Raw genomic sequence first — 25,366 nt, 5'->3', positions numbered from 1 at the left:
CCCAGTATGAGAAGCAATAATCTTGGTTTAGTCAAAGAGTTGCATTGCGAATTTCTATTAAACGACAGTCAAGACAATACTAATGCCGACATATCAGGTAAAACTATCAACAGGAATGTAGACGCACTCCAACAAACACCATAATGATATCCATCCTCGATCCACCCTGACAAGATATGACAGCAGGCTAGACGAGGAGTTAACATGTCAGAAACAATAGTAAGAAACTCAAAAACCGCTGGAGTACTCGGACAGCCGCACAGACTCGGCGGAGAAATTCAATCTACCCCGGACTTTGGTAATGAATCGAAGTTAGTGGTGGATGAAAGTTAAAAAGCGAGGAAGTAGATCCATAGAGTCGCAGAATGATAGCACGCCTTGACTAGTCTATCAATTGCACCTTGCGTTGTTTAAGCAGGGAGGGAAGTAAAGTATGCACACAATCTTGAGACCCTTTGAGAAATAAGAAGGTAGATGTTGAGCCATCGGAGGCAAGAATGTTCTTGACAGATTGTACGACATTGTTGACAGCTGGAAAGTTTCGAAACCCTTGCATTTCTTCATGCCCAAAATCTGGATAACAAACTTTGGTCATTGCAATTAGTGCAGAGGCTTATTTAGGCCGGCTGAGGATCAGGGCCCAGCAATAGTGAGTTTACATGATTACATCTGGGAGGTATTAGCAAAAGTCTATTTCCGATGAAAAACTTGATTATCTGTAATTTTCAAAGCTTGCACTACTTCTCCCTGCCTGACCTGGATGGAAGTACTGTGTTCACTTGGATAGACATGATATTAAGAGGATGGGCTAGGAGTATGCCGCTGCTCTCCTAGGAGACAATAGAAGGCAACAAGTAGATTGCCTGTAGATAACACTAACACACAGCAAGTAATAGCAACAATTACAGGCGCAGTCCTCCATGCTCAGATATGATTGATGAAGGAGGCCCCCACTCTAGCCGCGCTGCAATTTCATCATCCCACAGGAGCAATGTAGATCTGCATTCAAGGAGTTGAGTATGGGCAAATGTCTTCAGTACAATGACCCATTCCTGTCGGAAATAATTGCCTATTCAATCGCGTAGTACCGGACCTATGATAAGGACTGCAGCAATTACTCCTTATTGTACACTTTTCTTCTCACGCGGTACTGCGTAGTCAGAATTGCTGTGTAGAACGTAGAATCTTGGACCCTACAGGCCTAAGCTGTCCAGCTCTTAAGCCTCCTGACTAACTAGAGGACTAGTACTAGTTAGTGATAGGCATGGTCAATTTGCATAAGGCACCAAATGGGCACAAAAGAGTCCCCGTAAACTAACCAAGAACGGGAATAGCTTTCCCCCAGGGCCCTCCAGACTTCCAAATTCCCGCCCTCCTTGATGGATCATCATCAAGAATTACACCGAGAATACCCCAGCTAGCAGAAATCGAGGCTTTGAAGGATCAAGAGGCAAAATCCGGACCGACAGGATTCTGAAGCCATAGGAGGCTGAGCGTATTAGTGCTGGAATGACGTGAAATGATGGTACGACTACAGCACTGACCTCGTCGGACAGAGACATTATTGCTTGAATGCGAGTAGGCTAAACTAGTCCTCCGTATCTTGGTGCCCCATGTCGAAGAAGTTTCCTCAAGCAGTAAAGTGGAGGATGAGACACGCGCAGACGCCAAAGCCACGTTTTTTAATTTATTTTTTTCGAGTATAATTTTCTCCAGGTCTTTTTGGCCAATTCTAATCCGCCATCTGAAACTAGATCCCTGTTTTGTGGCAGATGGTTGTAAATAGCGTCATTCTCCGATCTGTCTTACCCTGTACTAATAATACCACCATAATATGCACTATTATCATAGTCAGAGACGTGGGCCACAGTGATCAACATGGTTTCGAAATCCGAGGCCAAAGTGCCAAATAAGTAGGCCGGGTGGGGGATAGCAACCAGCGAATAAAAAGGCAGAGAAAAGAAAAGGAGGCATGCCACCGCAGACCATGCCCATGCAAGGGGTCAGTTAGTACGGAGTAGTGGACTCGAACATGACTTATGGGGGGAACAATCTAGAAGATTTTGTTTCAAAAATTCCAACTGCCATGCGATCGGGCTGATTATCTCAACTCTCGGGATTCGCTTAAGAACACGCTGATTGGTGTCGAGCATTCTAGCAGGGCGATTGTCTAGATAAACGGCGCATGGTTCGCGATGGAGTACATCAGCAGTCTGTCAGTCTAGCATACATGGAGTAGCTACAGACGACAGCGAGACTTTGTCCGTGCCTTCAGAAAGCCAAGCAACAATTGATCCTAAGGGCTGACCGCTGAGGAGGCTGAGGATTAGCTAGTTATGGTCAGGTGGCAGCGGCACAGCTTGGACAATCGCAGAGGACTAAGAAAAGGCACATACGAGGTGAATATATCGTAGAAGATAGTAAGATGTCGATGAAACACAAGAATGCCAGACTATCCAATTAAATATACATGTTTGGTCGATCTTCTGCGTACAACAGATCTTCATGGAGCAATTATGGTTTGAAAATCAGGAGATATCTAGATACTCCGGAGCGTAGGCTAGTTTAGTTGAAGTTATCATGATCGTCTCGAGTGACAAGATGCGACAGCTCCAAGTATGCCGGCGGCTCCAATGGCAATTTAGTTGCTTTCACCAACCTGACCATTCATGTCATTTCACTGTTGAATGCAATTTGTGCACAGGTAAAACAGCAGTAGTACCCACCAAACATGGAGTACACAGGATGCTCTCGGTGATCGACCTGGCCATGGCTCTTGAGTGGATTAAAACATGTACGAATACCGTTATCACATATTGGTCATGAGGTTTACTCTCGGTAGACGGCAGCGATACAAGGCATCCCTCATCGTCAGGTGGCTACGGTTGGTAAAAAAGTAGCATGTCAATGCTGACTTTACATTTTCTGCATTAGCTGCTCTGTACTCCGTAGTACTCAGATGAATCTGAAACTACTTCAGCTTAATAATGTTAGACACCTTCAGGTAACTAGATAGCTGACAAAAGATTGTAAATAATAGATGCAGCAAGCGCTAGACTAGGATACGGACAGTACGGCTTACGGACTACGGAATACATGGGATTTGGACTATTGCCGTCAGTGGGGAAAATGCTAAGATAGGCTAACGCTTGGATTGGAGGCCCGTAATTCGGGACTGCCATGGGATGGTGGAACGCCTGGGCAGGGAGTCTGAGCAACCATCGCCATTGGAGAGAATTAGCTGACTGGTAAGCCAGAAACCACGCTAAAACGTTCGCTGGGCTCCAATCAAATGAAAGACTGCGAATATGTGATGGCTGGCCATTTTCTAGGGCACGCAATGAGGTATTTGCACTAACGCACCTAGCTGATCTCGAACCAAGACCAGCATCAACAGACAGCAACGGGTCGAATAGATATGCCATCTATCTCATTGGCCAGGGAATCATGAGCCGGTCATTCTGCAATGTTGCTCTTTTTTGGGTGTCCTATCTTGTTGCGTACTCTCAGCTACATGCCATGTCCAAAGTGCAAAGAAGTGAGACCTGGTCCCGACACTGGTGGCCACTGGCCGCGCGCCGCCCAGAGATTCGTAGGTATGTGTACGTAACTCGGATGAGCATCCCTAATATGGCCCATTGCATGGGTCCGGAGTACTGGATGTGGGTTTGCGTGCTTTCACTGTTTGCTGAAAATTGGCCAATTATCAGGCCTCAGTCTTTCTCAGTTGGTGCAGTCCGCAAGCCACAAGGGGCGAATCAACCATGAAGCCCAAGGGATGCCAGTGAGTTTAGATGGATTCTGGGGAATCAAGATTCAGTTATTCTGAGTCGAGCATTTCACATGAACGAAACTCCGCACACGAGTTTGCAGATTTGCATTGAGTTGCAAATCACTATGGAGAAGCACTGTTATCGCTTGTAAATTCGCATCCTTCTTACACCCGTGCTTGTAGTTAGGCCGAACTACGGGTAGATGACTGCAGCGATGCATTGCCTTTTAAGACATCGAGCAGGCTGCCTGGTTGGAACAGCCGATGATGCAGGCGCAAGCTTGGCATTGAATACATGGGCACGAGAGAATCGATGAGAGTGCAGTATAATGATATACACATGATAATAGCATGCTAGATTCACCTAGATAGTTATCTAGATAGTGGTTATTGATTAGTGGTCAAGTCTACGGTACCTAGCAGGCTATTTTGTAGGTAGCCGATTGACCCCTTACGCTTCGTGAAAGAGATGGATGTCCTGATCCAAGAGAACAGTTCCGGCGAATGACGGGACATCCACATATCTATGGAGTACTCTGTAGAGCACCCTACGCGGCGTCTACCATATGCAGGATGACATCCCTGCACATCGTTTGACCACCTCATGGACACGCTAGCAGTTACGGAGTAGATTGGAATAAGGAATCATCTACCTCACGAGGCCTTGCCCTCTTAGTCTTCTGTCTACTCGTTCCCTCACGCATTTTCGCGGCGATTTGGTGCGACTATGGTGTGTGCCTGGATTCTGAAATTATGATAATTGGCTATACAGTAGGTACCGGCTAGTACTAGTCGGTACTTCCTAGTCTGGTGGTGATGAACTCGTGTCCGCTCTAGTACGGAGTGCCGCCTGTTCTGGCTGCCTTGGCTGGGATGATCGCCTGCTTCCATCTGGCTGACTTGGTCAACCTGGCTGTGTGGGTGCGGCATTTCTGCTAGTAGTGCTGGACTGCTGGAGTGAGCCACATAGTCGCGCATAGTACTAGCGATATGTCAGAACAACGCCACACTGTCGTGCTCCCCCAGTACGTAGGACCATCATCCTCAGACAAACTATATCCAATCATATCCGCGTTCGCCGAATCCCAACCGACCGTTTCCCGACCATTACGGAAGTAATCTGTGTCCGAGAAGAGGATGTCACTGTGAGTCGTCATGGACTCTCAATCCTGATAATCCAGGCTGTTCAACCGTTGTCCTCTTCCTGCACTAGCGCACGTCTACGGTTCCCCAGCCATGGCGCCACGGCTGTGCAGACTGGCAGTGAACTCGGATTCGGACTAATAAGTTGGGACACTGCTTCAATACCAAACAAAGGATCTTGCCAAGATAGAGATTCGACGAAAATGTTTTCATAGGAGATCAACATCGGCAGAGACGCTTTACTGAACGCAGGGCTCCAAGAACTGCGAAGAAAGAAAAAAGGAAAGGGACAGAGATCCTCTCTTCGTTCATGCAGATACGAAGGGCGAAATCAGACCACTCCCTCTGGCTTGATATGAAGTTCGGCTAGCCAATTTAGGCCATTGGCTAGGACGGGTCACAAGAGAGTACTCTGATGCCCATGCTGTACTGTACTCCATTAAGTGCACTGCAGAGTACAAAGACCCCAAATTGCAAATCTGTATACTGGAGATGATCCATTTGTATTGCGGGCGATTCTGATTGGTGAATAACAATTAGTTTGCGAGATGAGAGGGAGCTTTCCTGTTTGGAAGACCTCAAGTTTTGCTGCATCTTTCTGGCCTTTAGACGCACACTAGATTACCAAGAATCAGTTTAGCCTTTTTCCTTTCAGCCCTTCAGTTGTCAACAGCCTTCCCCAGCTTTTTAGCTGCATGCGAATGCGATATGAATATGATGTATTCTGTCTGCTTGCCAGTGTTTCCGTATCTTCCTACATGTGGTGCAGCCCAAGTCGCCTAATTGTTGGTACAGGAGGAGATAATCAAAGCCGTTGAAACTGTGGGGTAGACCTTAATTCTGTTACTGTGTATTGTTTACTGATGTGTAGTCATATTTTCCGGAGATCGTCTCTCAAGCAGGATATTGCTGCAAATGTGAAAAACTGAGACTTTTTGTAGTAGTTTTGTGATAAAAGATGGGTGGGGATGAGCTGCTCCCCACTCAACGCTTTGCATCTTCAAGTGTCAACTGTCACGGCCCCCGGACAGTCCAGGCCGACGATCAATTCCCTTGAAGATTGGCGTCTGGCTCGATGTCGAATTGACAAATGCATGATCTATCTATCTGCATAGTTCTTCTGAGCCCAAACTGAACGGTGAAAACCGATGGCTTGTCCGTGATCCTCACCCGTTGATGGTCCAATTATCACTCTGGAGTAGAATTCGATCTTCGAGGGAGGCGAAAGTCCTAACCGAATTGAGTTTCGACAAGCACGCGCCATTACTGACCGTCTACTGTTCACCCAAGTCATCGGAAATTGGCGCCAGGTCTATGGGTATTGGATGCCTAATGGATATCTAGGAGCCAATGATTCTGGCACTCCATTCATAACAACTAAAATTCTAGAAATAATCATCAATATGGTTTTCCTTTCTTGTCAAGACCTACGCCTATTGCCTGTGGTCCGTCTTACTGAGCGAAGAACCCTGCTAGTGCCGAAGGATTGTCCCATTGAATGTCACAGACGAGTACGGTAATTCTGATCAACAAGGCACCATTTGTGAGAACACGACTTGGATCTGCTGGGGATCTCCCGTGAAGGTTTTTTTTTAATGAGTTCAATAAGCTCAAGGGGCGAACCCCTGAAAAAAAAAAACTAAGTCCCCACGAAGTTACCGAAGACTTTTAGTCCAATTCAACTTTAAACCTAGATCAGCCATGGGATGAATCTTGTCGTTTACTTTAGGTGACCGCACTGTGGGACTGTAGCACAAAGTATCTACAATGCATACGGAGTACTTCACATCTTATCACTCTTTTTAAATTAACAGTACTCACTTACTCCTTTTCTTCGCTGCAGGATTCGGTTCTTTCGCACCCTGATCAGCAAAGTTATTCTCTCCTCTTTCAAATTAACGGAATCCTACTGCAACCTCCGACCGGTATGGAGCAGCCACAGAGGCCGTGATTGGCACTGTCCGTCGGGCAAGTAGAAAAGTCACAGGCTGCAGGATGGCGAAAGAGGAATTCCCCTCATCCTGTATTCCTTGTATGGCAACACTACTTTTCTGACCTACCGAGCACCCTACCCATTATAAAAAACAATACGAATGGAAATGACAATCCTTTTCGAGTCCAAGCGACGCAGGGCTGGTCGATTGGCGCACAGTCCTCTCTCTTCCCCGGTAACCGGGCCGCCAGGTCGCGGACACATTTCGTGTGGTCAATACTATGAGTCTTTATCGACTTCTTGCAACGGTGAGTGAAGCTGGATAGGACGGCCAATATTAATGTATCGAACGGGAATGGAGTACGATGCAGCACAATAACGGCGAGGATGACAGCCTCAGATCGCCACGACCAAGGTATGTAGTTGACCGGGTTCCGGATCTGGACAACCACGAATATCTTCCGGGTCCAGGAGACGGCAGAATTCTGCACGAAGGGGTCGAGCGATTACGATTATCGGGGAGCAAGAAACAATAGGTAGCTACTAAACTAGTGTTTCCATATTCGAGTCGATCTACTCCGTACTTTAGGCGTGGTCCACCAGAACAGATCAAGTCTAATTAGCATTGGTAGGCTGGTCATCCATTTCTCCAGACCCTCTTCGACGTTCAGCCAGAACCAGAAATTGCCTCAAGTCTCCAGCAGTAAAATCACATCATATTCCTAGTACGGTCTGCGGAGTCGACTATGGCCTGTCAGTAAGAGTAAATCTGGGCTAGATAGTTTCATCGCAGATTATCATGATTTGCTCAGTGCCCCAGTTTCATCCTCTCTCCGCCTCCTACTCCTCTCTTTACTGGACTGACTGACCACGGATCCTGTCACTTAAGAGCAGTTTCTATGAAATGGGGATCCTCAGCAGTACGGAGCACAGTGGCAGATATAGATCTTAGTGCCTCCTGGTATTTTATTATGACTTTCTTCAGGCTTTCACTGATTAATTGATTGATTTGGTTCTCTAATAATATTAGTGTTGTATCATTCTAGATCAACTCATTTTCTCAAGTCATGATGATGTCGTCAGAAGAGAGGGAGTCTTCAGGAAGAGCGGAGCCATGGTTGGACAACCTCCTCTAGATACTCCACCTCCAGGCAACCCCTCAATTTCTACTCAGTGCTCACTCCTCAGTGTACTCCGTACTCACAGACCAGACGCTGCTTTCCATGGCGCACAGGTATACCAACGATATTATTCAGTTCGCTGAGATGGCGGAAAATATCTAGATAGGTTTGGACCCCATGTACTCTGTTTCCATAGATGTCGAGTGCTCGATACAGCTCGATCTCGAACCTGGCAGACCTGGCTTGAGATTGCTGTGCAGTGCAGCAATGTTGATAGGCAGTAATTGCGGATATTCAAACCTCCTTTGTGCTAGTGTCCTTTCTACCCCAACCAAATAATTCGCTTCCCTTTTCCAGTGGGGTGACTGCTGACCACTGCAAGTTGCTGGTTGCTCCACTCTGTTCATGTTCCCTTATCCATGGTACGGGGGATGATGCCCAGTGATTATCGTTGCTTCTTGAGGACATGGTGCTGCTCTATGTCCATATGTTCATCAAATTGTTGTTTAGGCAAATGGAATATCCTCAAGCCGGGATAGAATAAAAACTCACCTCAAACTGTATTCGCTTGTTTTTCTATGATTATCTTGTTGTCACTAACAAGTTGCTCATTGTTGGTATAAAAGGCATCAGGCCTACCATTGCCCTGTAATAATATCACTCCATCATCCATTATCCACTCTTCCCCGCGCCGACCTCTCTCAATCCCGTCACTGCCTCTTAGTTACTGGATGGAGCTCAACCACATCTTCGAGGCGTTTCGGGGGTCCATCTTCGTGCCAAGCAGAGCCAGTGTCAATGTCAGTGAAACTGAAATCTCCGTCCTGACGACTATTCCTGTACGAAACTGTTTTCCCCGCCTCTTCCAGCGCAGTTGGTCTGGGAGATTTTGGAACCTGGATAGAACTATGAAGTTTTATTATTGCGCATACAAGGGTCTGCCATAATAGGAAATACCATGTCATTCTTCAACGAACATGAGCATAAGAAAAAGAAAATATATCAAACGTCATTACTACTAAGGTTAGGTAGTTACCAGACAACCCCAGCAAGTGAAACACGGTACCTGCTTCTGCCATCCCCACACTTGCTTCCCTCCTTTCTATTGACTGCTGAGTGTAGGAGTAAGCTAGGTTGGTCCCTTTTCCCATTCCCTCCTCTACCCTTCCGCTGGTGTTGGCGGACGACTTCACAGCATCATCATTATGTGTCGTTTTTGCCGTTTAATTCTTTCCCCTTCTTAATTCTGTTTTATTACTCTGCCCCTTATTTCCCTCCCTCATTTTCGCTTTTATTCGAGTTGTATCCTGTCTATTACTTTTCCACTCAGTGCAGAGTATCAAAGTGCCATTTATCCTATTTTCTTGTGGGCCATTATCATCGAATACCTAAGCCAAAAGGTCATCGTCGATAGCTGGTGCTGTGGCTCTTGGCCTTTTACCTCAGGTGGCCATTGAAATGTTGAATCCTGTGATGGCCTCATGGATGGTGATCCACCATCATCTTCTCTCATGGCTTTGGCTCTTAGTCTTCTGCGGCGTTTTCTGCTAAGTGCTAGCCCCTTGGAAACTTGGGAACTTGGGATTCACTAGTTGCACCTAGCCTATCGTCCTAGCCTCCACCCCGATTATTTCTCCCTCCCTTCCAATCATAATGCGATAACGATCATGGTCTTGCCTCCTCATCCATCCCCCTCTCTGGGCCTCTGGCTGCTGCTCAGGCCTACCTGACTACCGGATTACCATGGGTCGCCCCGCCCACACGACGGCCTCAGCTGCCCATCAACTAGGCACTCCGTAGTCTAGTCTGGATAGTCAAGTCTATCGGGAATACTAACTGCGACTATCCAGTTCTTCTGCTGCTAAGCCTGCTAATTACCTAGTCATCTACTCTGTAACTACGGAGTTCTGCTGCTGCTTCTCCCACACCATACCCGGCTTTGTCCTAGCCTACTACTCTCCTGTAGCTAGCATACTAATCCACTTTTCTTTGCTTTTCTTTTCTTTCTTTTTTTATTTTATTTTTTATTTTCTTCTATTTTTCTGACGAGTTGCAAAAAAAAAAATCAAAATAAAATAAAATCAAAATTAAATAAAATATGAAATAGCAAAACGAGTGCTCACTCCGTGAGGAGACAGACATTACCTATCTATCTTACCCTTGCTCTTTTGCATGTTAATGTGAATTGCTTAAACTGTTTCTCGGATCATCATCGATTATTCTTTTAAGATCGGTCCCCCTCTCCAGGTTGAGACTTCTTTCCCAGGTATCTACGGAGTATATCATATCACTTTCCTTCTGTTCCTTCACCTCGTGTTCTAGGCTTGCTTTCTTTTTTTCTACCCTCTTTGCTTATTCTGGGGAGGTTCATCTCGTTGCTCCTCGTTTCGCATGGCACTGGTGGCTGTCGTGAGTCCCAAGGTGGATAAAATCGGCTGACATTCCTCCTGCTGCGATACAGTTACAGAACAGCCACTCCAGCACCAGTTGAACTGTTCGTTTCTACTATTCCTTCTCCCCTATTCCTTCAAGAACTTGGCACTGCTATTTCCTCTTCTCTCTCACAAAATTCCCAAATTATAAAAGGAAATGCGAAAAAGGTGAACTAGGTGCTGATGCTATCTCTGGCCAGTCCAGAACTTCAGAGGCTTGGGAATTACCGCAACTTTGTGTGGTTGGAAGACTCAAGTCAACCTATACGATCCGATCGCTACCCGTGGAACCAGAAGCTCCAGTCGACCCAGCTTTTATACTACTAGGTCCAGGCGTATTCCATCCGTGTCTGTCTATCCAGTGTTCCAGTGATCCATTGGATCAAGTCTCCAGTCTCCAGAAATTCAGAGCCCGGGTCCAATCTTTTCAATTTTTTTTTTTTTTTTTTCCTTTCCTTTTTTGCTCGTTGTGGCCTCCTCCGTCTAGACGGAGAGTTGAGGGAACAAAACGAAACTGGGGCCCGTGCTGGTCGTCGATCCGGGTTGCAGAACGTCGAAAGTCTGGTAGACTTTAGACTCTCTGGAGAGACAGAGAGGGGGGAGGTCTAGTTTTAAACTTGCACCATCGGCCCTTCTTCTACGGTTCGACCTTGCCGTGAGCTTCCACTTACTTTGCCCCGGAGTGTCACTACTACCTACTCTCTACCTTACCTTACCCTACCTTGACCTACATACATCTCGAACATTGTCATCTTTTCTTTTACCCCTCTCTCTTCCACTTCTTTTTCAATTTCTCCCCTTATATTGTGCGCCCAAAACTAAATCATCGGTCTGAACACAAGCAAGAAAGAATTACTCACCTCCTTCCAGCCAGCAGTTGCGCGAAACCACAACTGTTGGGATCTGGTCACTCGCTCCCTATCTCTTTAAACTTCCTGAAAACATCGCAGTCCTTGCCGCGTTGCTTGAAACTCTGATTCAGCAGTGGTTCAACTCTGATTGATATTACTTCTCTGGGCCCCTCCCCTGTCAACTAGGTTTAACCTAACTCTACTACAACCTCCACCATCAATTTGGGAACGAAAGGAACGGAAAGATGGTGAACGGCACCGCTGCGGTGTTGGAACCCACGTTCACGGGGTATGTCGCAACGACTCAAGATGCACTGATCTTGTTCGAGGCCTGTTTGACGGGCATCCTACATCACGTTCCTCGTCGACCTCATGATCGCGAAAGGAGCCATCTCGTCCGCAGCGGCAGTGTGTTTATCTACGAAGAGAACTCGTCAGGGATCAAACGATGGACAGATGGAGTTACGTGGAGTCCCAGTCGCATCTTGGGCAACTTTCTAGTCTATCGTGAGCTTGAAAAGCCGTTCCCACCAGGAGAAAAGAAACGAGCGATGAAGAAGGCCAACCGACGTCCGGTGCCGTCTGCGAGGCCTGGCGAACCCTACCCACGTCACGATAGCAACGGTGGATCTTATTCTCCCTCGTCGACATCTGGGTCGTTTGGCGATCGGTCGCATCAATCGGACGTGGAACGGGCACTGGTCGGTTCCCTGGTGGATTCATACGGCTTCAAGGATTCGGGGCTGGTCAAGAAGACAATGAGCGTAACTGTCTCTGGGGTGACTCACCACCTGGTGTCGTATTACAGCGTTGAGGATGTGATGCGGGGCGTTCTGAATCCGCCGTCGATGGTGGAGTCGCTGCGATATATCCGCCCACGCGCGGAACTGACGCAGAAGCAGAGCTTCCGCGCTCCAATCGATGATCTGGAGACAGGTGGACTTGAGAATCCGAATGATCCGTCTCATGCCATTTATGGGTATCGGCCACAGCTGATGGCGCCTCCTGGATACGCCATGCCGAATCCCCACCCTGAGTTTTATCTGCATACGGCGCCTTACACTGCCTCTCACGCACCACAGTCTGCACCGATCCCTGGATATTCCATTGGAAGTTCGATGCCCGCACAGCCCGCACAAAATCCGTACCTTCCTGCCCCTTCCGCACCCGCGCATGTTCAGCAGAAGACGGAGGACTATCCGCAGTACAGAAATCCCAACCCAGCTCCAAGTCCGTATGGGACCAGTTTTGACTCAATCAACCATGCGCCATTATCTTCATCCATGCCTTCCACCCTGAACAGCACCATACCTAGTTCTCTGAGCGAGCGCAATCGCTCTACATCGGATCAAAGTGTGTCGGCTTACCGAAACTCCTCGATCTCGTCGCGCAGTGTTGCCACGGACGTGACATCGCCAATCGATCCTTCCACCCCAGCGACCTTCTCTCGAGGGAACAGTTTCAGTCTCTCGGGCCACATGGATGGGCCATCGCAACAACCACCCGAGCAGCGTGGCATTGCGCCAGCGTTCGATCCTAGTATTCCTCGTCGGGAGTCTATACCAGCTCATTACTATACGGGAAGCGACAGGCCTCAGTATTACATGGGAGCGACGGCGCCGGCCGCTCATGCGAGTTACCCTGTCTCGACATGGACCACGGCTGCTCCAGCTCAGCCGCAAATGTAACTTCGCCGCGCTACCCTTCTATATTCCCTTATTTTTTCCTTTCTATTTGTTTCGCGCACCCTTCCTATGATTACCCCGTTTTCTTTTCTCTTCACATTATATCTCTGAGGGCGGCGATTTGGGGATAGATGCTGCATGCACGGTATGGATGTTTACTCGGATGGGATTCTGCTCTTAGAGAAGATACCGGAGGTTGTTTCTTTCATGTTTTGCTGTGTTGTCTTCTACGACGATATGATACACATCAAAATCTTTTCGTTCTTAGCCAACTGTGATCTTTATTCTTTTCTCCTGCACTGTTACGGAGGGTCCTTCATTCAGGTTCAGTTGCACCGTCTTTTATATGATTATGAGCAATGTCGCGGTTTGGGTGGTTCGGTCTGGGTGGTTATCTGATTTCTTTTCCTGTTTTCCTTTCCAGTCCCGTTCCTGCTTTGTTAAGCTATTATATCCTTATTGCTCTTTTTCCGGAGAGAGGCTCTAGGTGTATTCGAGAACTGAGAGCATCCCCGCAGGCCGATTATAAGCCAGGTCACATTGATGTCTTTTTGCCCTTTCTCTGATCGGTTGTATTCTGGTCTGCCAGCGGAGGTTATATCATACTTTCAATAGTTCAACCAATCGCCCAGCCCCATATTCCTGGTGCTGAAACAAAGGTGCTACGTGACATGTCTCCATTCCTTACATGTAACATCTCGAGGGAACGGATGGATTACATCATCACTAATGTTCGATTTTTGCCAGTCAGCTTCTTTCCAAAGCCTTTGACTGCTGCTTCATGATCATCTGTATTTCTTCGTTCGACGTTGAAATACGATGCTTAGTGTGTACTAGACTGCAGTCTAGAAAACCTTCATTCTTACTCTCCAAGGATAGACTCGGGAGGTAAATTGAATAGGCCATTGTCAGATCCACCGCTCTAGGCCACCCGTCCGCTATCCGCTGTCCACACAGTATCTATTCTATGGTACAGTGTAGCTCTCCCTTAGTCTAGGTAGTCATGATGAAACAATCTCTCACCCATGGACTCGTCGACCTAGCACTACCAGAAATCAATCTGCGAAATCTACATTCTGAACTTCGTCTTTTTTTTCAGTGTATGACGGATACAGTACGTGACATAGGACATAGCCTGCTTCCAGGTGCAGATCATTCGCCGGTGGGCCGATTTGTCCCGTAGCCCGTCGGGTCCTGGGTCAGCGAATCAGGGGTGCTTGGACCCGGGAGACGCGGATCAGCAGGACCCGCTTTGGGGACCTTGATTGGTGGGACCAGGTTATGCGCTTGGCTACCTGGGTGCCTTACGTAGATAGATAGGTACCTTATGGTAGGTATCGCAGTGTGTGGTGATCATTCCATTTCATTCGGATCGAGGTACGTAAGGCAGCTGGTGTGGCTGTGGATGTCGATGTGTTGCGCCTCATGTGACTGAATGGATATGCGGACCCCCGCGTCGTCACTTGGTCATGTGAGCCGCTTGATGTGAAACTGCCCTGATATTGATAAGAGAGGGAAAAAAAAGAAAATAAAAAAAAAAGGGGCATCAGTTAAAACGCCGGTCAGATACTTGGGGACGCCGTTTCGGGTGATGATGATCCAGATTCAAATTCCGATTTAGTCCTTCTCGCGATCTTGTCCTGCGGAGGGTTGTTCGGCGCTGAGGCGGTTCTGGGATGGTGGCTGCTGGCAGTGCCCTCGGGGACTCTCGGCGATCAGCTGTATCCTGCTTGGCAGCACTGTTGCCATGAATGTCGCTATGGGTGGTGAGTTTGGGTGAGGGACGACTCCCGCGCAGACTTGACAGGTGCGAGGCCATCTGGTTGTCCATCAGGAGGTGGATGGTCAGGGCGCTCGGGTCTGAGATGAGGGTTCTGCGGCGTGCGATGAGGGCCGGCTCGCTAGACGCTGGTGCTGAGGTTGCTGTTGCTGCTGCGCCGGCGAGGGTATTGGGGTATGCGAATCTTGCGACCCCCCGTATCGGCTCGACTATGGTGCGGTCATGGTTGGTGTCTTGAAGGGTGTCGTCGTCGTCTTGCAGCACTCCTCCGTCAGATGGGATCTGTGGTCGTCAGCGTCAACTTTGTTTCCTATCATTGGGGTTTGGGACTTACAACAGATGCGAGTCTCTTCCCCGGCATGCTCACATAGTCATCGAAAGAGCTTTCAAGAGTCGCGAAATTGAATCCTTTCTTTGATGCAACGGGCTCAAAGCGCTGTCCGACCTCTGATCTAAAGTCCACAGGCCGTCGACGCTGAGGCTGATACTTGGGCAAAGATAACCACCAGTCCGGGTAGCTGCCGTACCACGACTGCAGGGTCGGCTCGATGTCCAGGGAGAAAACAATGCGGCTGTCTGCGCGCGGCTTCTGGATCAGCATGGCAAAGGTGAACTCCCGCGGCAGGCCCGATCTCTGCAAACTGTTCTCCTCCAGCGACCAGACAATTTCCCCGGCTTCGATGTCGAACTTGCGCCCTCGTGGGCTCTTCAGAGTCCGGACTGATCCCTGGATTCTCATCATCTCATAGCGTCTGTATCGGCCATTAATACCACCGGTAGGGGACAGGCTCGCCATCACCGGCAAGTCAACGACTCCCAGTGATCCGGTCAAGCTGTAGTTCCACTGCAGTGTCTCTGGTGATATAGCGCCGTAGATCAGATGTGGTGCATGCATGAGGAAGCGCGGGTTTCCCGGCGGGTAGCCGTTCGGGTAATGGTCCGACGAAGCGACGTGTCGGGTGCCCTGCACAGACGCTCGAATTGTCGCCGCCTTGAACCGATGCGCCAAAGTGTTGGGTGAGTGGAAGACGAAATTGATCCCCAGGAAGTCTACGTGATCATAGTCCTTGTCGGAAACGGCAGGGCTGGAGTAGAATCCATGCTGCAGTCGCTGGACATGCGCCGTGATGTATGCATCGCCGGGTAGTTGACGCTCGTAGATACAGGCTCCGTTGAGCAATAGTCGTGGGTTTGCCAGATTGGGATCTGCAGGGATCTGGGGTTCTGTGTTGCGTGTCTCAAGTTTCTTTTGCTTGTTGCCAGGGACGGCAGAGTCGCGAGGCAGCGGCGCAGGAGGCGCTGGACCGTTCATGATTGGCATCCCAAGGTTTATTCTTGTCGTATCAGGTAGCCGAAAATGGCTGCTTCGTGTCAAAGTCCTATGTTCGAGGTCGCGTTTCTTGCTTGTGGATCCATGAGCGAATGGAAGTACGGATCCGCGAACAGTCTGTAAATCAACATCGTTGGTTATGAGGTTAGTTGACGAGTGTCAGATGCAGAGTGCTCTACTTTTAACTTACTTGGGCAAACTTGAAGGCGAAACCTGAGCTTGTGGACAGATGCTCATGGCTGGAGTCAGGTGAGAAAGGGATCTACAGTCAGATGAGAGACGGATGGATGTGCTACTACGGACGTGGTGAATGTGCCAGTGAATGTGTTGTTTTGTTGACCTGAGAGGTCAGGTGGAGAGCTAATGACTCTTATCCATTCTTTGCAACATTTGGGAACGATATAGGTGACTATTGTGTTTTCGAGGTGACCAAGGAACATCGAAGTATATATCTCTGTATATATCTCAACGTCGTAGCACAAGCAACCCATGAAATCCCTGAGCCATGGACAACCATCATTGAGCCATTTCCTATTTCCATCTACTGACTCCTGTCTGCACCAAGTATGAGTCTATCACTCCCAATCTCAAAGCTCATTAGTTTTGTGTCAATTTGCCTTATGATTTGCACTTCAGGAACGAGAGATGAGGCGGTTACACCACGACCGGTGTGATTGACATCTTACTTCTATCAAATAATGACTCAGACATTAGCAAAGAAGGAAGTTCCATGGTGTCCTAGTATACTGAGGATAGTTCACCATCGTGATGTCCGTCCAAAGGTCTACCCCAGATTCCAATGTACGACGACGTCGGAAACAATCACATGACTTACTCGGAACAACACTTTCTCCGTGCTCATTTTCCTTTCCCCAGAAAGAAAAAGGTGGTCACGAGCCTCGATTTGTATACATTTGAAACTATTTTCTTGCTCCATTGCGACACAAGCATTCGTGCGGTTTTTCGGGCTCAACTGGGATCCAGCCGGTCTGTAGTGGCCGCTGTCTGGTCCCACCGTCACCTGTATATCTTCTGACCCGAGACCGCCGTTGAGTTGCTTACAATCGGGTTATATTCCGGTCATCACCATAAATTCAAAGTCCAAGAAATATATTGCTGACTATCCAACTCGTCGCCTGAATAGGCTGTGTCTCACTTCTTGTTACGTTCACATTTGCCACAAGAGCCTTCACTTTCGTTCTGTCATCGTGCATATCTTTGAATCCGACTTACATTTTTGATTGGTGACCCCATCGCAGCATATGGGTTTTCAGTTGACAGCATATTTTTGACGAACACATGAACGCCAGAATTAATTGATTATGTTATTGTCCCAACGGCTGTCTTGAGTTAGGGAAATTTGCCAACCGAGACATATGCACTGAACCAGACCTCTGAACAGATCTCAACATTTTGCCAAGCGCTTTTCTTCTCATCTCTTGTGCCATTGATTGTCAGGGGTCATCATGGCAACTAATACTCTCCTGCCGGTGCCCATTCGAGCACTCAGACAATCCTCAAACTTATGGCGAGGAACCATCTTTCGTCCACTCGGATCGACATCCGCCGCCTGCAGAGGATGGCAAAGCGCCGGGTGGAAGAACCTACACACTTTGACGGTATCCACTCCATCAGCTCGTCCCAGATACATACAAGATAAGTATGTATATGGCCTATTTAGCTAAATCTTTCGTGGAGCCTAACAGTTGCTAGGTTCGCGAGACACACGGGCTATATGTTCCGTGCTATCGAGCCTCTCTGTGGACCACTTAATCAACAGAGGAGATGGTCAGGCTCAAAAAGACCGGATGATCAGATGGAGAACTCCTCTCAAAAGTGAGTATTGATGTCTGCGCCTGTCGGTGCCGTTGTTGAGATTTAACCATGTGTAGTCCTCAATCCGGCCCGAAGAAGTCTCCAATCCTCTCCAAGATTCCTATTCCTACTCATGAGAACATTTACACCGTTCCCAATATCCTCACATTTTCCCGTCTAGTTGCAGCTCCCTTAGTGGGCTACTTCCTCGTTCATGATCATCATGCAGCTGCACTATCATTATTCGTCTATGCTGGTCTCACAGATCTTGTGGACGGCTATATTGCCCGACGGTATAACCTGCAAACTGTCGTTGGTACCATTATTGATCCAATGGCCGATAAACTGTTGATGACCATTGGTGTTGCTTGCTTGGCTGTCAATGGTTCTATTCCTGGTAGGTTTCCTCGTCTATCTGATGATGCTGTCCTTGTCGTCTCATGGGATATCGCACAAGGGGATCTTCCTTATTTCTTCTTGGCAGTCACTGATTGGGAACAGTATGGCTTGCGGTAATCATCCTCGGTCGCGATGTTGGCCTTGCGTTGTCGGCAATCTACTATCGCTGGATATCTCTACCCCCGCCAAAGACCATGGCACGATACTGGGATTTCTCCCTTCCCTCTGCAGAAGTCAAGCCAACGGGCATCTCCAAAGTCAACACAGCTTTGCAGCTTGTGCTTGTGGGCTCTGCGATCGCATTACCAGTGATCCCAGAGGCAGTCCTCGACGCATGGAATCTCCGAGAAGGAATGACAGCGTTGCAGTAAGTACAACTGAATCCTCTTCTGCTCAATTGTTATCATTTTTCACCATTATTTCTTTTGAATTCTGGAAGAGAATGCGAAGTCCCTGCGCATATGGTTGTTGTCAGCTGCAATTCCAGCACGTACGACCATAGGGTGTGGAAAACAGGGCTTCCCGTCCGCTCAGCCGTACTTAAGCCACACGCCGGCCGGTTAGTAGTTGGGTGGGTGACCACCAGCGAATCCCGGCTGTTGTACGTTTTTGCTTTTCGCAAATCATTTTCATCTACATATTTCTTCTTGCTTCTACTTTTCTTTATTTTTTATTACAACTCAATCGCATCGCATCCTAACTTTCTACCTAGGTACCTCGTTGCATCCACTACGATCTGGTCTGGGCTCAGCTACGTCTTCTCTAAAGACGCAGTAAAGATCCTCACTAAGGAGGAAGTACAAAAGCGCCTTGCAAGAAGAGCTAGCGGGAAGAAGTGAAGTCTTCTCGAACTTTGTGCATAGTGTATAGATGGTTCAGGGAAGAAATTGTATCCTTCGGCGCAGGGCGATAAGACTCGATCCCGTCGTCTCCTATGTTTCGTTTGATGGGTTACTGCAAGTTGTGGTAAATATTTGCATGGCTGGAGTGTATATGACCTGCTAATGTACATAAAAAGGGGCAGTATAGACCTGATATTTGCAAATGAAGCGAAAAGCGTTAAGCATGGGTCTTCCGGTTTCTCGTAGCTTTTTCTCTGCGGGAGAAGGTCGTGTAGCAGCCGATGAAAAAGGCCGATAGATGCGAAGTGGTTTCGTAGAAGATAATGATCAATGGAACAAGTATATGGACAGACTCGATTGCCTTTTCGAGCGGTTACACATTCGTAAAGCTGGCGAGGTTGTTGGCTCGCCCTAGTGCATATGAAAGCACAGACTTTGAGTATGGTTTCATATTAGCGTCGCTCCACATCGTGGAGTTTGGCCATGGCCTAAATCAGAGTCCTGGTCACTGACGAAGTGGCCTCCTGGCCGCCGTAGGATGCTGGAAAGATGGAAGCGTGTCCCAGCACCACGGTTACGGCCACATACATCAAAGGTTCGGTTCGAGTTGTCAACCTCCAGTGACACCAGTTCATGTCTTGACCGGCTGCGTGGGGAACATCGCGTTCCAGTAGTCCTTGACTCGCTGGCATATACCCTCACGCCCCTCCCAGGACCGGAACTTGGTTTCGAGCTCGCACGCCGTCCACAAGACCTCCCTCCAGAACTGCTTCTCCACATCCGTGCGGAACTTCCCAATTACCTCTTCGGGGATCGTCCAGGCGCGCGTGTAGCTGCCGTCGTCTTCAAAGGTCGGCTTGACAGCTTGCTCGTCGAAGACCGTGGCGGGGTTGAACTTGGGGAAGTTTGCGTGGATGAAGAAAGCGCGGGGCGCGGGAGCTTTTGAGCCGTGCACGCGCCATTCCCCCTTCTGTGTCAGGGCGTAGTCCTCGACAGGGTCGAATTGGACCATTGCGGAGCCGGCCAGGCCAGATTTGGTGCGGTGGCCGATAGCGACGATGGGCTCGCTGACTTGGTAGTACGGTTCGTCCATTGTCAGAGCGGCTGCGACGAAGGTCTCTTTGTCGCCCTCTCCGGCTGCGCCCTGTGACAGTAGGGCCCAGTAGTAATCTGGGCCCCAGAAATTGTAGTACGTGCTCAGGAGGAGCGTTTTCGAGTGTGTCTTCTTGGAGAGGAGCAGCTCGCCGGATTCGGTCGACTGGCGAATGGTGCTTGGGGGCATCGGCTTCGATGCGATTTGGTAGTAGTATGACGAGATGGTGTCGGCCCAGAAATCCGGCCAGGTGACCATATTCTTCGACCGGAAGGGCTCGTTCGTGAAAAGGATGTCTGGTTTCTCTAGCGGGAAGGCGTCCGCGTCCAAGAAGAGGATCTCTTCGAAAGACGAGAACATCATCGCGAAGAGCTTGAACTGGTACTTCTCGATCTGCATGATCTTGGGGACTGCATCGAGAATATGCGACAGCACCACACATCGGGAATTCAGAGACGGCAAAACCACATCGCATATATACTCCTCATACTCCTCTTCGTTTGCTAAAAAGACCTCTACCGGAAGTTCTGAGCCTGTTTTCCGGAGCATTCGAAGAGAAATGACCAGAACAGGCAGGTATGAACCTCCTGCTGTCGAGACCAGGCCCCTTGTGTTGGGGACATAGTGTAGTTGCGGCGGGTTGCTCTTGATGTCGCGGACAAACCCGGTATGCGCGTTCTTCATGGCCTCCACTTTATCCGGTAGCATGTCGAGATACTCCCGTCGGTCTTCCGGCTTCGCTTCCTCGAACCGTACAGACGGCGCATTGCCGAGTCGCGTGGGCGGGTCGCATTTCGGCTGGTATTTTGCCAAAAGTGGCTGGAACTGCTGCCAGAAATGAATATGACCATCTGTAGAATGCAAGACTCCAACACCGTCGCTATCAACGGAGGAAGGGTTTTTGTTGACTGGCTTGACTGGGACAGATCGCCATCGCGCGAACGACCAGGTGAAGACTGATGCAAGAAATAGTGCAAACAGTAGCGTGCGCACTCGCGAATACATCCGTGGTACTGACATTATAGTCGAGGTGCGAGCGCAAAGACGAGGGTGAGCAGTCGCCTTCGCCGGCGAAGCTGAGTGATAACCTTTTTCCAGCGAGTGCACCTCGTCGCACAAGATACGAAAGCTCAGGGGCTGCTAAAGTTTGCGCACCCGACGCGCTAGCACCTGCGACGCCCCAGAAAGATTTTATGAGCGCAGTGCAAGAGACATTCAAGAGCAATCACTATAGTGGAAGATTGGTAATGCGCTGACGGTCGATGCAGAATTGCGGCGTGAGTGAATATACTTAGACGCTGGGAAGTGGGAATAGTATGTAAGAAGAAAACGAGCAAGTCCAAGGTCAAGGAAAGATAGAGAGATAGATAGATAACTAAGCTGACATTGCAACAAAAGTGAGATTAGACTGCTATGTACGTGGCGTAGACTGGGGGTTTGGATAATTGGAATGGCTAATTAATTGGACGGGATAAAATAATCACAGCTGATGATCATCATAGAAGAGTCATGGTCTCCCGGTTTGCGGAAAGTCTGTTCGACCTACCACGTTGGTTATGATCATCAATTCAATCATTACCCTTAAGTCTCGGAGTGTTCTGCTCGTCTATTATTCTGCTCTTTAAATAGTAGATAGAGAGGGATATATTCCGAGTTTGGAGACCAGGAATACATGATATGTGTTGTTGAGGCGAGACCTCCGAGAGTATACAGAGTAGGTATAACTTAGAATAGTATGCCACAATGTCCAATGCAAAGATCAACAAGCCCTAAAATATTTCAGTCGCTGTACCATCCCATGCGCCATGCAGTTTCCCAATAAACGATAAGCCCAACTTTAATCGTACAAGCTTCCTAGATGAGTGAACATCGCTGCATCATGCACTCTCAAACAGATCCACGCAACACGCTCTCCGCAGAGCTTTCAATCGCGTCTGCGTCGAGTGATTCTTTGCTCGTGTCCATGGTCCTGCGAACGTGCATCAGCAACCGCAGAGCACCCGCTGGCGTGACTCCTTCGATGCGCCTCGCCATTCCCACACTAACGGGTCGGACGCGCTCGAGGGCCTGTCTTTCCTCGGTACTGATACCCTGGACCTTTGAGTAGTCCAAGTCCGGAGGCAGGATGAGGCTCTCATCCTGCAGGAACTTCCTCGCCATTGCTTCCTGCCGCTTGACATAAGGGGCGTAGCGACCTTCAATGCTGACCCGGGTTCGGATTATGGAGTCGAATGACGAGGGTGTGTATGCCATACCTGATGGCGATTCGATGTGAGGGATCAAAGCGTCGATGTCCACACCGTCAAGGCAGAGGAGGTCGAGCGCCGAGCGGACAGAGCTATCAGTCCGAGTTTTGAATCCTTTGCGCGACCACACAGTAGATGAGAGTTTCGTGTTGGCGAGGAGGTTCTGCAGCTCCTTGATTTGCGCTTCTGTGTCGGTGAAGTAACGCCACCGCCTGTCCGACACCACTCCCGCGTCACGAGCCATACGTGTGAGTCGCAGATCGGCATTGTCGGAGCGAGTCGAGATGCGATATTCGCTTCGTGCTGTGAACATACGATAGGGTTCGGATACTCCCTTGGTGATGAGGTCGTCGATCATGATTCCGATAAATCCGTCCGACCGGGTGAGAGTGAAAGGCTGTCGGCCTTGAGCAGACAGACCGGCATTCGTACCGGCGATGATACCCTGTCCTGCAGCTTCTTCATATCCGGTTGTTCCATTGATCTGGCCTGCAAGATACAGGCCGCTGATCAGCTTTGTCTCCAGAGTCGGGCGGAGATTGCGGGGATCGATGTAGTCGTACTCCACACCGTAGCCGGGCTGCAGCATGCGCACGTTCTCAAGACCGCGGACCGTGCGTAGCAGGGCATATTGTGCGTCTGCCGGAATGGTCATCGAGATACCATTCGGGTAGACGACCTCATTCGGTGCGAATCCTTCCGGTTCGAGCCAGATCTGGTGCTGTTTCTTATCCGTAAAACGTATAATCTTCGATTCCAATGAGGGGCAGTAGCGCGGCCCTCGCACGGTCTCGCGAATGTGAATCGATTTGTCAAGATTTGCGCGCACAATCTCGTGCGAAGCCTCGTTGGTGTGGGTCATCCAGCACGTAAGCTGACCTTCATCGCCAACATCAACCGTCGTGTTAAGATACGAAAAAGGCTGCGGAGGTGAGTCGCCTCTCTGAATCTCCAATGGCGGAAAGTCGATCGTTTTCAAGTCCAAACGAGGAGGAGTCCCGGTCTTCAGACGACCAAGCTGGAAACCCGCTTCGCGAAGGGATTTGCTGAGCCCAAACGTAGCCGCTTCACCCATACGCCCCGAAGGGTACGCTTCAAGTCCAATGTGTATTTCTCCACCGAGAAACGTTCCAGTTGTGATGACGACGCGCCCAGTAGGTATCACCTCTCCGGATTCGAGCCGTACTCCGACAATCTTGCCCTGCGATCCCGGGATGTTCTCCACCCCCTCTTTTGACACCACAATATCTGCGACCTTGCCTTCCACTATACTCAGCCCTTCGGTAGCGACCAGCTCCTCCTGCATGTACTTCTTGTAGAGATCCCGATCGATCTGAGCGCGCGGACCCCATACAGCAGGTCCCTTGGATCGATTGAGAATGCGAAACATGATACCGGCCTTGTCAATGATTCGCCCTGCCACACCATCCATGGCATCAATTTCACGGATCATTGTTCCTTTCCCGATTCCTCCAAAACTCGGATTGCATGAACAAACGCCAATGTTCGAAAGCGAGGGCGTAACCAATGCGGTGCGTGCGCCAGATCGAGCGGCAGCTGCAGAGGCCTCGGAACCAGCGTGGCCTCCTCCAATAACGACGACATCGTATGCCCTATGTGCTGAAAGTTAGTACCGTGCAGAGGCGACTAGGGTAAGGGTGCTGGGGTAACCATACCGGGTTCCATCAGAAACCGTGGCCATGCCTCGTGTGAGGCCCATGACCCGGGACCGAGGAGCAGAGCCCCATCGCCAAAGAGCCACTGACCGTGCCCGGAAAGCCATGATCACTGCTTTTTAGTCAGGACGACTCTACACCAGAACAGTAAACTGCATTGTGGCCATGGAAAAATACTGGCGGATATCTGGATCACGTGGCCGATATTTTCTTATTGCCATTTATTTCCGAAGGCGGTGGAAGACCGGACGTAATGCAAATAAGCAATATTGCCCGTGATTTGCGCGATCAACTTGTTGCGGGGCTGCTTTTTCATGCCCCGCAGGCCCTTACATGGGTTTTCAATCTTCTATATCTTCGCGCTGATAGGATAAGAGATACTTTGTTGAGTTTATTGACCTGTTGACTCCTATCCGAACGCAAAATATACTCTGTTGGCGGTCGTGCAGAGAAGAAGCATCCCACCATGAAGGCTTATTGGTATGACAACAAACCAGTAGGTTCCATTATCTGAGACTATGGCTCCTTTTCTTATCAGGCAGAGACTGAGATTACAATAGGGCGACCAGCGTGAACCCCATGACTCCGGCCGCCCGGTGACGGTGGACTACCTCGCCTCCATTGGAGTCCAGTACTATCATTTCCCCTCCCTCGAGTCTGTCAATGAATTGGCCAAGGAACGTGGGTACAAGAATCGCGATGAGATTGTCGTTTCGCCACAGACGATGGGTGATGTGTACGAGGAGAAGGTGAAGATGTTCTTCAATGAGCATCTGCACGAAGACGAGGAGATCCGCTACATCCGTGATGGCGAGGGTTACTTTGACGTGCGTGGTCAGGAGGACGAATGGGTTCGGATCAAGTTGGCGAAGGATGACTTGATCATTCTTCCCGCTGGTATCTACCATCGTTTTACCACAGATGACAAGAATGTTGGTTTCCATGAGCTTATCTTGTCTACACTTTTGAGTGCCAACTTGCTGACTCCTTCGTTCGCAGTACGTCAAGGCTATGCGCCTCTTCCAGGAAGAGCCTAAATGGACCCCCTTGAACCGTGGCCCTGATGTCGATGAGAACTCTCATCGGCAGTCTTACCTCCGCACGGTCCAGAACAAGGCCGTTGCTTAGAGATTTTTCTTTCCATTGATGACGCTAATTTCCAGCATGGGCAGGAGGCATGATTGATTGAAGGGGGACAGACTGCGGCTTCCCACCAGGTTCTGGTGCTTTTAGCTTCCAAACTGATGA

At 49.1% G+C, this 25,366-nt stretch overlaps 5 protein-coding genes across 5 annotated transcripts, besides 7 other annotated features; 2 read left to right on the top strand and 3 right to left on the bottom strand.

Moving 5' to 3' along the window:
• Positions 1-10,025: 10,025 nt before the first annotated feature.
• Positions 10,026-10,068: a microsatellite.
• Positions 10,028-10,068: a microsatellite.
• Positions 10,069-10,832: 764 nt separating this feature from the next.
• Positions 10,833-10,863: a microsatellite.
• Positions 10,864-11,497: 634 nt separating this feature from the next.
• NFIA_051020 (camp independent regulatory protein) lies at positions 11,498-12,940 on the top strand (the record flags this gene model as incomplete). Its single annotated transcript, XM_001257653.1, has 1 exon — positions 11,498-12,940. One exon carries the CDS (start codon positions 11,498-11,500, stop codon positions 12,938-12,940), a length of 1,443 nt encoding a protein of 480 aa, XP_001257654.1.
• Positions 12,941-14,483: 1,543 nt separating this feature from the next.
• On the bottom strand, positions 14,484-16,038 carry NFIA_051010 (uncharacterized protein; the record flags this gene model as incomplete). The annotated part of the gene is made up of 2 exons (XM_001257652.1): positions 14,484-14,999; positions 15,052-16,038. 2 exons carry the CDS (start codon positions 16,036-16,038, stop codon positions 14,484-14,486), a joined length of 1,503 nt encoding a protein of 500 aa, XP_001257653.1.
• Positions 16,039-17,931: 1,893 nt separating this feature from the next.
• Positions 17,932-18,259: a sequence feature (Protein overlapping with rRNA (NFIA_051000, EAW15755.1) was converted to a misc_feature.).
• Positions 18,260-18,363: 104 nt separating this feature from the next.
• Positions 18,364-18,628: a sequence feature (Protein overlapping with rRNA (NFIA_051000, EAW15755.1) was converted to a misc_feature.).
• A 120-nt stretch (positions 18,629-18,748) lies between these two features.
• Positions 18,749-18,832: a sequence feature (Protein overlapping with rRNA (NFIA_051000, EAW15755.1) was converted to a misc_feature.).
• A 141-nt stretch (positions 18,833-18,973) lies between these two features.
• Positions 18,974-19,100: a sequence feature (Protein overlapping with rRNA (NFIA_051000, EAW15755.1) was converted to a misc_feature.).
• A 634-nt stretch (positions 19,101-19,734) lies between these two features.
• NFIA_050990 (alpha-mannosyltransferase) lies at positions 19,735-21,216 on the bottom strand (the record flags this gene model as incomplete). Its single annotated transcript, XM_001257650.1, has 1 exon — positions 19,735-21,216. One exon carries the CDS (start codon positions 21,214-21,216, stop codon positions 19,735-19,737), a length of 1,482 nt encoding a protein of 493 aa, XP_001257651.1.
• Positions 21,217-22,083: 867 nt separating this feature from the next.
• NFIA_050980 (tRNA modification protein MTO1) lies at positions 22,084-24,225 on the bottom strand (the record flags this gene model as incomplete). The annotated part of the gene is made up of 2 exons (XM_001257649.1): positions 22,084-24,055; positions 24,119-24,225. 2 exons carry the CDS (start codon positions 24,223-24,225, stop codon positions 22,084-22,086), a joined length of 2,079 nt encoding a protein of 692 aa, XP_001257650.1.
• Positions 24,226-24,584: 359 nt separating this feature from the next.
• On the top strand, positions 24,585-25,246 carry NFIA_050970 (acireductone dioxygenase (Ni2+-requiring); the record flags this gene model as incomplete). The annotated part of the gene is made up of 3 exons (XM_001257648.1): positions 24,585-24,614; positions 24,679-25,050; positions 25,118-25,246. The coding sequence occupies 3 exons, from the start codon at positions 24,585-24,587 to the stop codon at positions 25,244-25,246; spliced, it is 531 nt and encodes a 176-aa protein (XP_001257649.1).
• Between the last annotated feature and the right edge of the window lie 120 nt (positions 25,247-25,366).

The sequence above is a fragment of the Aspergillus fischeri genome, genomic scaffold, assembly GCF_000149645.3.
Source record: "Aspergillus fischeri NRRL 181 1099437636266 genomic scaffold, whole genome shotgun sequence".
Lineage (NCBI taxonomy): Eukaryota > Fungi > Ascomycota > Eurotiomycetes > Eurotiales > Aspergillaceae > Aspergillus > Aspergillus fischeri.
The sequence above is the reverse complement of the archived record's forward strand: the minus strand, read 5'-3'. Positions and strand labels throughout refer to the sequence as shown.